This window comes from Patagioenas fasciata, chromosome 16, assembly GCF_037038585.1.
Source record: "Patagioenas fasciata isolate bPatFas1 chromosome 16, bPatFas1.hap1, whole genome shotgun sequence".
Taxonomy (NCBI): Eukaryota; Metazoa; Chordata; class Aves; order Columbiformes; family Columbidae; genus Patagioenas; species Patagioenas fasciata.
Window position 1 is genome coordinate 4,947,025 of NC_092535.1, and position 15,738 is coordinate 4,962,762.

The window sequence follows — 15,738 nt, forward strand, 5'->3', positions numbered from 1 at the left end:
CTGAGCCAGAACAGGCAGTGGCTTTCCAGTTCAGTTTAACCCTCCAATCGATCACCAAGGAAAACCTCTTGGTTTATATGCTTTTCTGCCTGTGAGCTTGTCTACTTCCAAACAGTGGCTTTGTTTATTTTGGTGCCTGGGGGAAGAAGACTGTTCTGCTGGTGGTGACAATGACCCTTGGGATGGAGTTGGAGGGAAAGGGAGAAAGTTTGATACGTGGAATTAAATGCTAATTAAAGCCTGGTTGGGATCAGCCTTCTCTAGGCAAACAAGAGCCTTCTGATACCAGCAATGGCTGGAACATCCCTTCAGAGGTGGGGATGATCTCCCATGGCTGCAGGTTCCACGGGTGCCCAGAGACCCCCTGGCCCCGCTGCTGCCCCCCGAGACTGTGGGGCTGAGGAGCCAGGCAGCTCTTTGAATTACACCACTGCCGTTTATTTTTTGCCACTTTTGGAAAGAAAAAACCAAAAACCTCTTGAAAGTCTCAAGATTATTTTGGGGGCGACACACAGGGGCGTGTGAGGAGCCGGCGGGGCGGAGGGAGGCCCGTCCCGCTTCCCCAAAGCCTCCTCCGTCGGCCCCATTACGAAGATGGCCGGGGTGCCCAGACACCCCCACATTCCCCTCCGCCCGCTCTGCCGGTCCCGTCCCTCCCCTCCGGGCGGCGATTGGCGGCGGCGCTGCCGGGCGTGAGGCGGGGCGGGCGGCGGGGCGGCGCGCACAGCGCCGGGCGGCAGCAGGTGGGTCTGCACCGCTCTGCTCCGCGCTCCCGCCTCGCCTCGCCCCGCCGCCTCACCGCGGCCCCCGCCGCAGCCAAAACGCCGCGGGCCGTGCTCCGAGTGAAGAATGGGGCGGCCAAGCTGGCCAAGCCGCCGGCGGCGGCGGGGGAGGCCCCCGGCGGCGCCCCCGGACCGGGGCTCTTCATGGAGCGCTCGCAGAGTCGCCTCAGCCTCTCCGCCTCCTTCGAGGCCCTGGCCATCTACTTCCCCTGCATGAACAGCTTCGACGAGGAGGACGCGGGTACGGGCGGGCGGTGGGGCGGGGGCTGCAGCCGAGCCCGTGGGTCTCGGTCGGAGTGGGGGTGCAGGAGGGAGGGCGGGGGTGTGCGTGGGGTGGGCGCCCGAAGCAGGGGGAAAGCCGGGGGTGCCGGTGCGGCTGGGGTCAGAGCGTGGGGCCGATGTCCGGGTTTTGGGGTGTCAGGGGTCCCCCCTCCCCTCCCAGCGGGCTGTCAGCGTGTGCAGGAGGGTGCTGGGGGGCCCGGGGGCTTGTGCAGGGATGCGTGTGCCTGTGGAGGTTGAATGGGGGAATTAATCCATGGCGATGAAACGCTCTCCTGATCGATGGCGAGCCCGGCGTGTTTGCAGCTGGAGCGGTTTACGCTCCCGTCCTGCTCTTGCGCCGAGCTGGGTGAAGCGGTGAAGGGCAGTGCTCGGGGAGAAGGCGTTTATTCTGCTGCATGCTGTGCCCAGTCTGCCGCTGATTTACACACCGTGAACTCTCAGGTTAATTGTTCTGAGGGCTCGTGAGCACGGTGCTGCTTTCGGAGAGGGGAATAAAAGGGATTCCGTTAAAATGGGGGCAAAGTAGATCACACAGCATGTACAAAAAGCCTTTCAGAATGGATGCAGTGATTTATTTTGTTTTGCCCTTTTCATAAAAACCTATCTGGCCTCAAAGAGTTGGCAGCGGTCATGAAAGCCTCAAAAAGAGGGGTGTTGGTAAGGAAAAGTAGGAAAGAAATGGGGTTGAATGGGGAAGGGAAGGGTGCTGGGTGCTGGGGAAGGTGCTGGGCGGGGAGGGCAGCGCAGCGGCTGCGTGGGGAGGGCGGACACGCGAGGGGGAGGATGGGGAGCCGTGGGTAAGCACTTTGTTCCCTGCAGCTCACCTATAAATGCAGGGTGCTTTTTACAGTACACACTGTACCAGAGACCAGACCTTGTAAGTGAGTCTTCTGAGCGGCAAATAATGAAAGTTGGTGACTAAGGCGTATTGTAACGCTGGCTGTCATGGTTGCATCCCTCAAAATGCCGGCATGCTCCTTTGTCTGGCGGCTCATCCCGAGATGTGCAGATGCCAGCTGGAATAACGGGCAGATCAGCCCGCTAACTGCTACACCTGTAACCTTGTTGTTTTTAAAGGGATTGACGTAAGAATAAATTCATCATCTGCGTGATTAACCTAGGATTGTCATCAGCGTCATGCAGGGGTGTCAGGCACAAGATTGTATCCTCCAACAGATGTATTATTTTCAATTTATTCTCAAATTTTGCTGATGATTTCTTTGCAGTTCATGTTTGATTTGAATGCTGGGGAGTGTACATGGCAATAACGGGAGCTTTGGGAAGCCTGGTCGCTGTTGCTTCTGAAATGATTGATAGCGAGACATGCTGGAGTACGAGAACCCCACACAATGCCTGGAACAGTGTTTCATTCCCCAGCATCCAACCACTCTTGCTCTGAGCAGGGTGACAGTTTCAATGAATGCTCCCTCTTCCAGCACTTAGAAAAATGGTTTTGCACTAAATTGTATTTATTCACACTTACTGGATGCTCATGCATGAATGTTAATAGGCTGCTCTTAATACAACACAATTACTTGTCTCTGAATTAAATAAATCTACAATTAAGACCTCATTCTCCAGCAGCTTATTACTGGATCTCGCCTGCCTGAGTTAGTCTCGTTAGTAAAGCTGCGTGGAGTAACATTCATTACAGTGGGGACGTCGCAGCATTGCTCCTGTATTTTGTGCCTGTGAGTGTGTATTCAGACACGTATGAGCAAACAGCAGGAAAGAATGTGAGCTGCTTTGTATTTTTTTGCGTTAAAACTACAGGAGTATAATTTTCTCAATAAAATAATTGTCGTGAAAGAGAAATGATAAAAGAAATGCTGAAATTTTGCCAGACGAGATTCTGTATTATTCATACCCATGCACGCTGCTGAAAATGAGAGAGATTCTGACCAGTTTTGGTTGCAGCGTGATTTCTGTCAGAAAAACGGATCTTGATAGCTCATTCAGGGAGATGAATACTGCACTTGGCAAGATGTTCTCCATAGGAGATGGCAGGGAAAGAAAGAAAAATTGATCCCACGAGCACTGACAAAGTAAACAATCCTATTTCAAGCAGACACATCATCCATTTTGTGTGAATGGGAGAACCACATCTTTAAGAGAATTGTCATCCTATGGAAAAAGGAGAGGAGCTGATAAATGGCCAAGTTTCCTTGAAACTCGACGTTTTCCTCTGAAAAGGGACAACAGCCCAATGTGGGCTCAAATCTAAAAATGACAAAAAAGTATTGAGGTGTCTCATGTAAGTTATTACAGGTGGGTCAGATTAAAGGAGCATAAAAGGAGATTTGCAGGGCTTGTCTACTCTGAGAGCTGCGGCAACGTGCGAACAGCCACATCTGGGCCACGCTAACGATACCTCTGGGTTCCAGTATTTCCCACTGTTGGTCGTGGAAAAATGGCTCTGCTTTTGAAAAATGCTTTTACTTATGGGGTATTTCCCTTTCTGCCATGGCTCTTCTGTTTTTCTTTACTGTGCACCTTCTGGACATGAGTTGAGAGGACTGTTCTCATCTTGCACAGCTCCTCTGCCTCCGCACCACCCGCGGGTCTGCTCTGAGTTCTCGGCGATGAAGTGGGTGAGGATGGTACCCGCTTATATGTCAGTGTACAAAAGCAGGAGGGCGGTGTAGGCAGGATAGCGACAGGACTTGGAGCAAGAACCTGCATCCCTTTTGAATGCTTCCAGAGTGTGAGGATAATTGAGCTTCAGATGTGTCCTATGGCAAATAAGGCCACGTCCCTGCCGCTCCTCTGTAATACACTTCTCGTTCCTCAGCTGCGTTACAACGAGGATACTCCGAGCCAACACTGAGCTTTGCTCACCAGTAAGCTGCAGAGAGGCTTTAAAATTACAGGAATTATTGTCTGCGCTTGCTAGTGTAAGGACTCTGGGCTAATTTTGGTCTTGGCATGATGATGTTGCTGTCCTTCCTGCTGGCTGAGTGTCGCTGTGTTCGCTCTGTTGAGGTCCCCAGCAATGTGAAGTTAAGGATTTTGAAACTGCAGTTATCACCGTAATTGTTGGTTTAACTTACGTAAATGTTCGTCTTTAGTTCTGATAATTTTTGAGTTATGGAGTAGTAGGCTAAAAAGAGGTAAAAATAATTCACGCGCTCTTTGTGTGCACATTTGTAGAAATGTGAGCCTTAAATCAGTGCCTGTTTCTAGCAGTGTGAACACGAGTCTTGGCTGTCCTGAAGATCTGCCGTATGTTTGATCTTGGTCTTGGCTGGGATTCAGCTGTTCGCAATGCTGGTATTTGTGTGGCGACACATCGGAAGGGATCAAAAAATGAAGTGGCAAGTGCATGGCGGTTAAAAATAGGGTGCTGAGGGTTCATGATGACTGTGGGAACCTGCAGCTTGTGAGTGCTGGGTGCAGTTTGCAGTTAAAACTGCAGGATAGTGAAATGGGGCTGCATTAAATCTGCCTTTGACAGCAGTGTCAACACAACCTTGCCCAGTCTGGGATCATAAAATCACAGAATGTCCTGAGTTGGAAGGGACCCACAAGGATCATCGAGTCCAACCCCTGTTCCTGCACAGGGCAACCCCAAAATTCACACCACATGTCTGAGGGATGAGGCGCATCCTTAAGGTTAATGGGGATGTGTTTGCTGGCATGGAGCAGGACCAGCTCGCTCCATGTGCGGAGCATGGGGTTTGGAAAATTTGCAAAAGCAGACAGAAAGTGCAGTTTTGGTGCACAGCAGCTGTAACTGATTTGAAGGTGCAGGTGCAAAAGCCAGTGAGTTTTGGGCAGGAAAGTGAAGGTGGTTTAAGTAGCGGGAACAGTCAGTGTGGGCCTGCTGGGCAGCCAGAAGCAGTCAGTCCTCAGCTCTGGAGAGATGAGAGCTTCCAGACAAGGGCCCTGCATACTACACAGGACAAAGGCTACGCCTAAAGAAACAAAGGTTGGGAAATACCAAAAATCACTGAAAGGGTTGGGGTTTCCTTAAGCACTGTGCCTGAACCACAGGATCCAGAAGTTCTGAGGCCTGGTGTGTCCTCCTGTGCTGTGGCCTAAGTGGGTGAGATGCAGTAAAGCTCCAGCTCCTTTTCCTTCTGCCGTGTGTCCTGGTTTCCTCGGGAAGGACGCCCACTTGCACTGGCAGAAGGCAACCGAGGTGTACCTGAGAGGGATGCAGATTTGGATGTTTGGGAGATTATAGCCAGGCAGCTGCCCTGGGGTCCAGGTGCCACTTGACCATCTGCACGAGGTGAAACTCGTGTTCCTCAGAGGGATCTTGTACCCTTGCAAATGTGGTTGGTGAGCAGGGAGGCCTTGGTAGGAAGCAGGGGAAGGTACAGGATAGCCGTGAGGGTCCCCAGCACGGGGACTGTCCAGCTTGGCAGATCTCTGCCCTGATTACAACATGGCAGGATCAAGTCATGTCTCAGCCAGCTGGAACTAAGTGTCTGGCAGAGAGAAAATGGTTTCCAAAGTCAAAATGTCTCCTAGATACTGACGGTAAGCCTTCCTCGTGTCAGCTGCTCGTTCAGAAAGGAGTTGGGTTAGAGATAAAATTCAGCCTAGGCTGCTGCTTCCGCACGCTATCGAGTGCTGGCAGATGCACTGGGTTACGATCCACTGCTTTGAAGAGAAGCTATGTGAAATATTATTTTAATGGATTGATAAAACCATTTAAAACATTGGGATGGAGGATTGTGCTGTGGACATGTAGTTTAGTTTAGAATCTCTTTTGTCTGGGTTTTGTCTGTTGAACTTCTTTATAATTTTAAACATCAAACTTCTCTGTAATTTTAAATATTGAAGTGTCACAAAGTTATTAAATAGAGTCCCTATGTGTGTTTTCAAGTTGCCATGGATACTTCTCAGCTACAGCACTGTATTAGATTGGGGTACATATGATTTTTAATGACAATTACGATTCAAGTCTTTTAACTAGTCCATTTATATATTTTTAAAGTGTATATGTATATCAAGTGTGTTAAGTCCTTTTGATGTTTAGTCTGTTTTTGCTCCATCCCAAGCTACCTTTGAAGTTTTGTAAGCCTCTGACCAGTTTTGTTGTTTGTTAGGTGGGTAACCATGTTCACATGGCAAACATACAGAGAACAAGGGAAGTTATTTGCACAGCTGAATCTTAACTATTTTTCTTATCCTTTACAAATGAAACAATAGTTCATACCCGTAATCCTGCCGAGACACAGGCTGTAGGGCTCATCTGGCCGTGCTTTATCCCAGGAATGCTGCAGGACAAATCTGAATCGATCTTGGAATATACAAACACGTAGAGAGTTGCCTGTGGCCTCATCCTTCCTGTGCAGGTACCCGGTGCTCTCGGCTGGTGCAGAGCAGCAGAAGCCACAGCGTTTGCCTCTTGCACAGCAAGGGGTGTATCCTTGGCCACAGGTTATCCTGGTGATTGTAAGAAATGCTACTGTCCCTTGTGGGCAAATTCTAGGTCTAGTTAAGCAAATGTTCATTTTACAGATGGATTAAAATGAAATAAAAAATGAGAAGAGTTTTAGAAGGGCTGCTGTCAATCAGTCTTTCATCAGAAGGAAGTATATGAGACAGACCAACCTCCTAGAAGATGCCATGGATGATACGTGCAGAGGTTGGTGATCTCACAACCTCTCACGAGTTAATCCGGATCGTAAATGCAATGACTGATTTACACAGGGGATGCACCCAGTTGGTGCAGAGCTGGGCAAGCCGTGCTGTTCCATACATCCCCTGGGCACTGCAGGCAGCTTTCTGCTCTCTGCATCTGTTGCCCGCATATGTGATCTGTAAACTGCAATTAGAGAGGACGGGTTTTGTCTTCTGCTGTGGCCGTGTGAGACCAGAGCAGAGCAGGAGCCCTGCAAATGAGTCAGCACTGGGAAGAAGTGATTCAAAACCCTCTCCTCGCTTGTGTGGCTCTTGGTGTTACGGCCACATGCAAGGACCATAGTCCTCATCCAGGTTCATGCTGTGCCGGTGGGAACGTGAAGCAGAATGGCAGTGTTTGTCCCAAAGAGCGGTAGATGCTTCCCTGGTGCTCACCCAGGTGTGGATTTACAGGGAGAGAGGACGTAAATGAGGTCCCTGTGCTGCCCCCCAGCACTGCCCATTGCAGCACACGCTGGCAGTCATGGAAAGCACAATATTGTCTCCCTTCCTCAAAGGTGATGGCGTCTGGCCCAATGTACATTATTAGTGTTCGGAGGATGATCTGTTCCGGCCACGTGTGCAGGAGTTGTAGAGGGCTGGTTGTACGTGACCCCTGCCAGCCGCAAGGGAATGGTATCTCCTCTTATTTTGCTGTCAATTTACTTCCAGATAGAGGAGTCTGTCCCTGGAAAGCTTTCTGTCTAGGAGAAACTGTTTCCTTAGTGCTTCTATTTCATGTGAAGTTAATTTTAATGCAACATTTATTAATTCAAAAGCACTCTGTTCTCCAGGCTAAAAAAAAAATTATCTTTACTCTGTCAGATTCCTACATCAGGACAAGTTGTAAAACGCTGTTACTACTTTGCTTCAACGTTTCCGTTTGACAGAATGTGTGTATCTGCTTTGTGTAGGGAAGAATTAAGTTTGATTGGAGTAGTTGTTTTGAGGAATAATTTATCTGTGCAATTATTTTCCGAAGCCCTATCTCCTCATATTTGAGTGCCTTTAGTTAGATTAGAAATGTGAACGTTTTAATTTAGGGAAGGGTCTGCAATTTGCTCATGTGTTTTGATGGGGCAGTGAGACCTGGTTCACGTGGGCTCCTCAGCCCCGCTGGCTTCTCCTCTTCCCTCATCCATCCGTCACGAAGCACCGTTCGCACATTTGAATAAGGATGTCTGGTCTTCTGCAGAAGCGCTCAATGCAATTTGAATGCCCATCTATCCAAATGGTGTTGCTTTGTAGGCTTGGTTTTATTTTCTGCGAGAATGTGTGAAAGCCACGCTATACTGTATGGAAACATGTCATGGTAGGGATCCTGCAACACAAATGATGCCTCAGTAGGTGCCATTGTTTAGATCACCTGCTGGCGACATGCACAAATTAGGGACGCTGGGATTTTGTTGTCAAACTAGGCTTGCCTTGGGATCTGCGTTTAAGTTATATCTGTGGCTTTGCTTTTGGAAAACAGCATGCATGTAAAGGCTGGGAAGCCCTGATACAGCCCAGCTTCATGTAGGAACACAGCAAAGCTCAGCAGCCCTGTCTTTTAACCGTAAATCACCGTGGCTGATAATGTTTCAGCTTTGTGCCACTGGAGTGTTATATCACCATTGTCCAACACACAGAGAACTGGTGAAGAAGCCAGCCTGAATGTGTGAGTGCTCAACCATTTGGAGAGCACAGCGTGTACAGAGGTAAACGTCACATTTTTCTCTAAACTATTTTATGACTAAAAGGGGCTTGTGCTGATGTCTGTGTGTCCTTATTCTTACAAATGTGGAGGTAGAAGGGTCCTGAGGAGTCGCTTGTGTATGCTCCTCGTCCTAGCTAACCTCTTCCTGTTGAAGTTTACCCTGAAATTTAGCTTAAATAAACAGATCACTGTTATCTTACTCCTGGAAACATGGGAAACTACTGTCTTTAGAGCAACTCTTCACATTGCAAAATTGTTTTTCCCAGTGCTGATATTCCAAGCCCAGACATGACCATACTCATGACCATTGCTGCCTGGCATCCCTCTCCCTCTTTTCGCAACCTTTTGATTTTTGGACTAAAGGAGCCTGGCAGAATTTTTTGCATAGAGCAGTTTTGCGAGCATCGTGTTGCCCTTGGTGCTGGACTCTGGATCTTGCAGGAGGAGCAGTGTGAACGGCGGCTGCTGGCTGGTCCCTGGCAGGGAGGAATAACTGTGTCCCGCACCGTGCGTGCAATATTCCTGTAAATACACACAGTGCTTTGCAAGAGTGTCCTGACTCACGTTCGGGATATAATCTGTGCCGCTTTCCAGATCATTCTCTGCAGGACTGCTGCCTGGCTACTCGTTCCCTCTGTGGTATTTGTGCGCTTAGATTTTTCAATGTTCTGAAGTTATTACCTTTTACATGTGCCTTTATTGAATTTCCTTGTATTGATGTGGAGGGGTGAGCTGTTTTATGCCGTCAGTATCGCTCTGAATTCTGTATGTGTTGTTTAGCAAGACCCGTGCTGCTGGGATGTGTGTGGGATTGGGAGACGGAGGTAAATAGCTGTGATAAAGCACTTTGTCCTTCGGGCTCCAGGAATGCTGCACCATTTTGTGGATGGTTTTGGCAGCTGGAGGAGAGCTCTGTATCTGAGGATCTACAGGCAAAGGGCAGCACCCCTGAAAACCTTTGCTTTCAGTGCACCCGGAGTGGCCTGTTTCATCAGGCACCTTCTCGTCGCCTCATTTTGCAGCGCTGGTTTCAAGGGACTGTTGTGTCTTTCACACTTAATAGCTAGAATAAAGATAATTATAGTTAGCACTACTTCACGCTGGTAACAGATCTGATTTCGGAGGTTATGTTCTCCCGCCCCGTGGCACAAGTGACCTGCAGAATGGCCCAACTTGGCAAGGGACCGGCGGCATCCCCGATGGACGGAGCGTGCGGGCACAACCTGCCCCTCGCTCGGCTCCACGGGCAGCGCGGGTGAGGCTGATGTTTCCCAGGGGTGCGGGGCTTTTGCCAGCTGCCCAGCAGCAGAATGCGTATTTACAGTTATCCTTCCACACGGATGGAAAACGTGTTCATTGTGTTGCAGCCAAGATGTCTAAGAAGATTAAGATATTCTTTTTTTGTTGGAAATCCAGCTCTTCTTTTAGCGCTTCTCAGCATCCCAGGATTGTGTGGGTGGGTGCTTTTTTTTTTTTTTTTCATTTTTACTATTTACCTTTCTTGTATTTGACACATGACATCGCAGTGCTAGCGAAAAGTTAGGAAAATTTGATTCAAGATTTTAAGGTTGCTGCTTTATATCCATATTTGGGTTTTAAATAGATTGTCAGGAAAATAAATGTGAAGGATTTTCGCCTTCCTAATGCCTGTTAGACTCCCAGCTGCAGTAGCCGGCTCATTTCTGGATGGCGATACCATGACGAATCAAACCCAGTAGCTTCCTTTGTCTCTGGTGTTCAGTTCATGCTGCCGTCCCTCTGGCTCAGACGCTTGTAGCTGCTGTGAAATCTCACCAGTGGCCTGGGGGATTAGAGCAGTTGCTCTGCAGCAGTTCTGCAGAGCCCTTTCACCTTTATAGACATTTTAATTAAACTTGTGTTGAAGGTGGATGGCGGTCCGGACTGACTTTTGAGGCTTGACAGCATTCTGCTTTCCCCCAGATCCCCCAGAGCTCAAAGGAACTGCAGGAATTGCTCTCACAACCCCGTGTTACGTTTTGATGGTGATTTTGGTATGTTTGTCAAAAAACGCACACATTTTTGTGAGGGTTGATCCCCGTGCATCTGCCTTTATGAATCCTATAGTCCACAGCTGTGTCCCCACCAGACTCAGGATTTATTGTTGCGACATAAGTAGGCAGGAAAAGGTTGGGTAGTGTTACCTGGTGCGTCTGCCGTTAGCATAGTTTTGACAATAGTCTGTGCTTGTGTTAAGTATTAAATATGCAAAGTTGGATATTTTAACAAATGCCTGGGAGTTCTGGTCTCTAGTATTTGTTGAAAGCAACGGGTTTTTGGGGCTATACGTGCCTTCGGCAGTTCAGAACATCATCCCAAAGCCCTGCAAGCGTGGGGCTGAGACTGCGGCTCCAGTCACGCTGAGCCAGGCGAGCAGAGGAGCCGGCTCTCCCGGGGATCCTGCAATTCCAACAAGTTGATGAAGGAACATGGGAAACGCTGGTCCGGAAAGCAGGGCAAGCGCCACCGAAGGCAGGCGTGCGGGCCAGCGCTCAGCCTGGCAGACAGCGCACATTAAATCAGGGTGATTTATGGAACCGTTGCCGTTAAAAGCTTCCTCGTGCACTTTAGGAAGTGGAGCTGCCAGATTGGTCAAAATCCAATACCCAGAGTGTTTGAATTGGCTGCCGGCTGCAGTAATAACCGCGGCGAGCTCCGAGCAGCCGCTTGGAGCGGGCGTCGCAGGCTGCCCCAGCGCTGCTGCTTCGCAGAAAACAGTGTCAAAATGTTACGTGGTATGAGGACATCTCCATGGCAACGTTAGCATCCCATGACACCCGCTCTCATACCGCGGCGTCAGCGTGTGCTGTCGTCGTCGCACTTTCTTCCTCCATCTGGGGCCTGCAGGAACGCCGTGATTCTGATCAGGCCGATTTCTTCAGTGCTCATGGTTATGCGGCTGGGGGTGGAAGAGGTGCTCTCTCTGGGCTACCAGGTGTCTTAAATAGGGCAGGTATTTTTGCTTTTAGCATACATATAATTCGACTCAAAAGCGCCTGATTTTGCTTTGTGCTGCGCTGCTTTTAGCAGGTTTTGCTGTCGGATCAGGCCTCTTGCTGCAGGGGCTGTTCCGTTCCTGGCGTCAGAGCCGCCCGCGCTCCCATCCCGCAGCTCTGAGGCGGCTCCCAGGTCGCTCAGTTTGTGAAGACTCCCCAGGTTTGTTCCAGGTCTGATCCCTTCATCCTGAGGAACGCTCAGCACCAATTTCCATCGGCTGCTCCGGACGCTGCCCACCGTGGGGCTGGTTTTGGAGCAGCCTGAGGGCTTTGGGTAGAGTCTGATCCATGGCTGTCTCCTGGTTTTGTTTTTGTCTTGGTCAATGGTTTTGACCTATAAATATTTCGATACTTTATACTGCAGTAACAATGTCCCACTGGGATTCTCAGTATTCTCCCTGTGTTTTTTTTCCTCTTTTTCATTCTCTATTTCTGTATTTCCACCAGGTTACATTTTCCTAAATTAGCATCATGGGGTTTTTTTTACTGTGCAGGCAACATATGTTTATTGGCTCATTTCCCTTGACACACAGAAAGCTCTTCTCAATATTTTATTGGTAAGCTAAAGCTTTGGCGAGAAATAATAAAGGTAAAGATATTTTCTGTATGGCAGCCCATGGCTCTTCCAGCATTGCACATTTTTTTCACTTCTGCTTGGTGTTTTTAAAGAGTAATAAGAGAGAGCTTGGTTTAGTTTTTTGTGCGTGTGTGATTTTAGCATCTGCTCTGAAGTATTTCACTTGAAGGGACTAAGAAGATAAATGGGACACTTGAGAAAGTGCAGGTTGCGAATAGGGGAAGGAGCAGAACTTGACTTTTGATCGTATCTGTTCCTGGGGACGCGCTTCTGGACGGGTTCACAACGGTAATTCTCAGCTCCCCCGTTTCGCCCAGGGCTCTGCTTTGAGCCGTGCCAGAGTCCCAAGTTATCTTTCTATAAATGTGTTTTTCATCTTTTTTTCCACTGAATTCCTGGCTTCTGCCTGGTGACAGGAGCAGGTCTGTTCCTGTGCCGTCTGCTCTGTGTCTGCACAAACACTCTTCCTGCTCCGGGGCGGGAGGCAGCTACTATATCCTCAACTCAGTTTTTCCCAAGACCCAACCCAAGCCAAGTGTCTCTAAACCTGGCATCATTTCAGCCCAATTTCGCTGTTTTCCTATTTCTGTCTCAGTACTTACCTGCTAGAGAGCTCCATGAAATATCGCATGGTTGATTAAGGTGAAGTTTGACTTGCTGCTCTAGGAATAATACCAGGCAATTTATCCGCAGTCCATTTTAGTTGGTGGATTTGACCGTGTTTTCACCGCCATCTGCTGCAGGGAGACAGCAATCTTGTGGGACAGATTGACCGTGCAAATCAGGAAGTCTTATTTCAGGCCATAATTTTGTTTAATTTCCTGAAACTATAAAACTATTTCTTTCCTAAACCACCTTTCCCCTGGAGCCCTAAGAGCGGGTTTCCAAAGATGACCTGTACAGGGTATTAACTGCATGAAAGATGTTTTGGGGGGGTATTCTGAAGGTTTGACAACGTGATGTTTCACCGATCAAAATATTCATCAATGATTTCCCAGGCTCCTGTCAGTTTTGTTAAGAATGTGCTTTCATGTATAAGTTGACCAACCCAAAAGTGTTCTGCGAGTGTCAGTAATGCAGATTAAAGCAGCATTTGGCCCCTTGATGTTCAGTAAATGGTTTGGAAACCGGATTTTTTCTGCTCTAATGCTAAACTACTATGTCAGGAAAGATTCTCCGCCTTTTATTTCAGTTTAAGGAGGGGGAAAAAAAGCTTAACATCTTGATATGGGTACGTTTTACAAGGGTTAGACATGGTAAAAGATTTAGTGACCTGCTCTCTTAAGCTCTTACAGTCATCAGATTTGAGGGGAAATTGCAGTCAAAAGTGGACGTTTTAAAACTCGCTGATCTAAGTGGTTAATAGGCGACCTGTTTTTCCCCTTGATATTCCCATGCTTATCTCTTCAGACCTGCAGGTGTTCCGGCCACTAAGGCGGCAGTGCAGGAAGGGGAAAAGAGCTGCAAAACTAGGACAGACTTGGATTATATTTAACAATGTTCTATTTCGACTTGACAACCAGCTATTGAACACCTACAGGTTTGCGACTGTGATTCACTCGGAAGCTGACATAACTGATGTCATGTTGTATTAATAGCTACGGAATTGTAGCTGCTTTTAGCAATGAGTTTCATTAACAGCCTCTACAAACACACTGACAATCGGTTGAAAACTTGAAAATATTAGGTGTATGTAAAAATAGATTATGCCATAAAGGAACCTCCCTGTGTTGCCAAATGTGTTTACAGCAAGTTCTTGCAGGTGTTGTGCATAATGATTCCTCTTCATCACTTTCAGTAGGTATTACTGATACCAGAAGGTGTTTGAGGACTGATCCACACTCGAAATTAATTAGGAGCTGCGGGTCTAGTGGGCTTGCACGCCGTGAAGTGTGCTTCAGCAGCCTGTCCACAGCATTTTTCTTGGCACGTGGAAGCTGCAGAGCATTGACAATGCTTTGGGTGGCGTTTGGTCCTCCGCTTGTTTTAGCTGAAGGCTTTAGCTCCGACAGAAGGGGTCGTGACAATCGGTGGCTCGACGGTGCTCTCCAGGCTGTACTGAGTGCGTCGGGTTCATCTCACCCTGGAGTTTCGCTGCTTTCCTCGGTGTGGGCTGCCAGCTGCCCCCCAGGAGGTTGTGCGGAGGATGTGGAAGTGTTTGTCGCTTCCTACCATCTTCTTTGAAGATGCTGAGTCAGTAACTAATGATGGTGGTGTGGAACTAGTCCTCAGCAGCCTCTTAACTGTCCTCTGGGGTGGGCGAGTCAGTTACTCATCCAGGCTCTTAGTGAAGTCATTATGTATGGGCAGTTTTGGGGTTTGCATCACCAGTCAACGCTTTGTTGTAGACATGAAATGAAAGGTGAAATTCAAGAGAGGAATTGTTCAGGATGGCGTTGGCTCAATGTTGAGTCGTGTAGACTTGGCACTGGAGTAAATCTATGGACATGTGCATTTGGGCTGGAGGTTCTGATGCTCTGGTGCCTCTGAGACCTGCATTGCTCCTCACAGCATCAGTCATCTTCCCTCGGTTCCTCCTTTACCTTTGTTCCCTCATATCCATTACAGTGCCTCTGCCTTTTGGCCCTGGTTAATCCAGTTGTGAGTAAGTTTTCAGGTGGTGTCTTCCCTGTCTCATTCATCTATCACCATTTTTGGCATCTGTCATTTGGATGTGACTTTGCTTTTGCTGACCTGCGACTCTCAGGCTTGTGTGCTGACTTCAGGAGACAGAGAGTCCCCTGGGACCGGCAGGAATGGCTGGCTCAGGACACAGCAAAATTGCAAATAAGTCCTTTGAAAACAGTGCCGTCTGGCGAGGGAGCAAAATTCCTTATCTTGAGAGCATGGACATCCCGGGCACTTCTCCCCCTTTCTCATTGTTCTTTTTTTACAGGGTTAGACTTTGTTTTCAAGTTCACCCTTCCTCCCCTAGAGTTATAAGCAGCCGTCCAGATAATTAAGTACAGTTGATCATCTTCTGGTAACACTGTTTATATTTTAAATATTGCAATAGCAAACAATTACTCGGGCACATAACACAGCAGGTGGTCAAACCACCTCTGGCTCAACGTGTCTGTGTTGAAACAGCCTGTGACAGTGAAGGAGTGTAATTAGCAAGACACATAGAATGGGATTGAAAAAAGATGTAAAAATAAGCAGAAGGATTTGAAAAGGATTAGGAGGGTAAATGACAAACCAGTCGTTAAATGGTGCATGATTAATGACTGTAGAAGTAAAAGATTGACTATATATTGTGACTCTGTGAATGCTGCCCCAAAGTCATAGAAAATACTTTTGTTCAGAAGACTCCAGAAGTGGGTTTGTATCGACACGTGTGCTGACTCTGGGTTTAGACGTGTTTCTTAGGCTTGGCTTAGGTCAAGGTGAGCATCCCCTGAGATGCTTTCCTGGTTGACTTGATGACCTGAGATTAATCTTCCATCTTCAATATTAATGATCAGCATCAAAATATCAGTTACTCCACTGAAACAGTGTGAATTTATTCTGCTTCTGAGCCTCAGTACAAGTGGGAGCATCAGAACTGCCTGGGATCAATAGGCAATCGATGGCTCTTTGTCTGATATTAGAGGAAATGGTATCTGTGATGGAACTGTTTTTCTTAGTGCTACGAAACTGGTTTATAGCAAAAAGAATCTGAGAAGGTGCAACTTCCACAGTGTTCAGGGGAGTCAGCAGGGGTTGCTCTCGGTTACGGGGAGTTGCAGGGTGTCACTTTTTGCCTTGGTG

At 48.1% G+C, this 15,738-nt stretch overlaps 1 protein-coding gene across 1 annotated transcript in view; it reads left to right on the top strand.

Annotated features, from left to right (window-relative positions):
* The first annotated feature begins 716 nt into the window (after window positions 1–716).
* Window positions 717–15,738, top strand: part of RIMS4 (regulating synaptic membrane exocytosis 4) — a 55,659-nt gene continuing 40,637 nt past the window's right edge. The window contains exon 1 of the mRNA XM_065849507.2: window positions 717–1,023. Coding sequence (XP_065705579.1) covers window positions 927–1,023 — 97 coding nt within the window. The 5' untranslated portion in view covers window positions 717–926. The remainder of the gene's footprint in view (window positions 1,024–15,738) is intronic.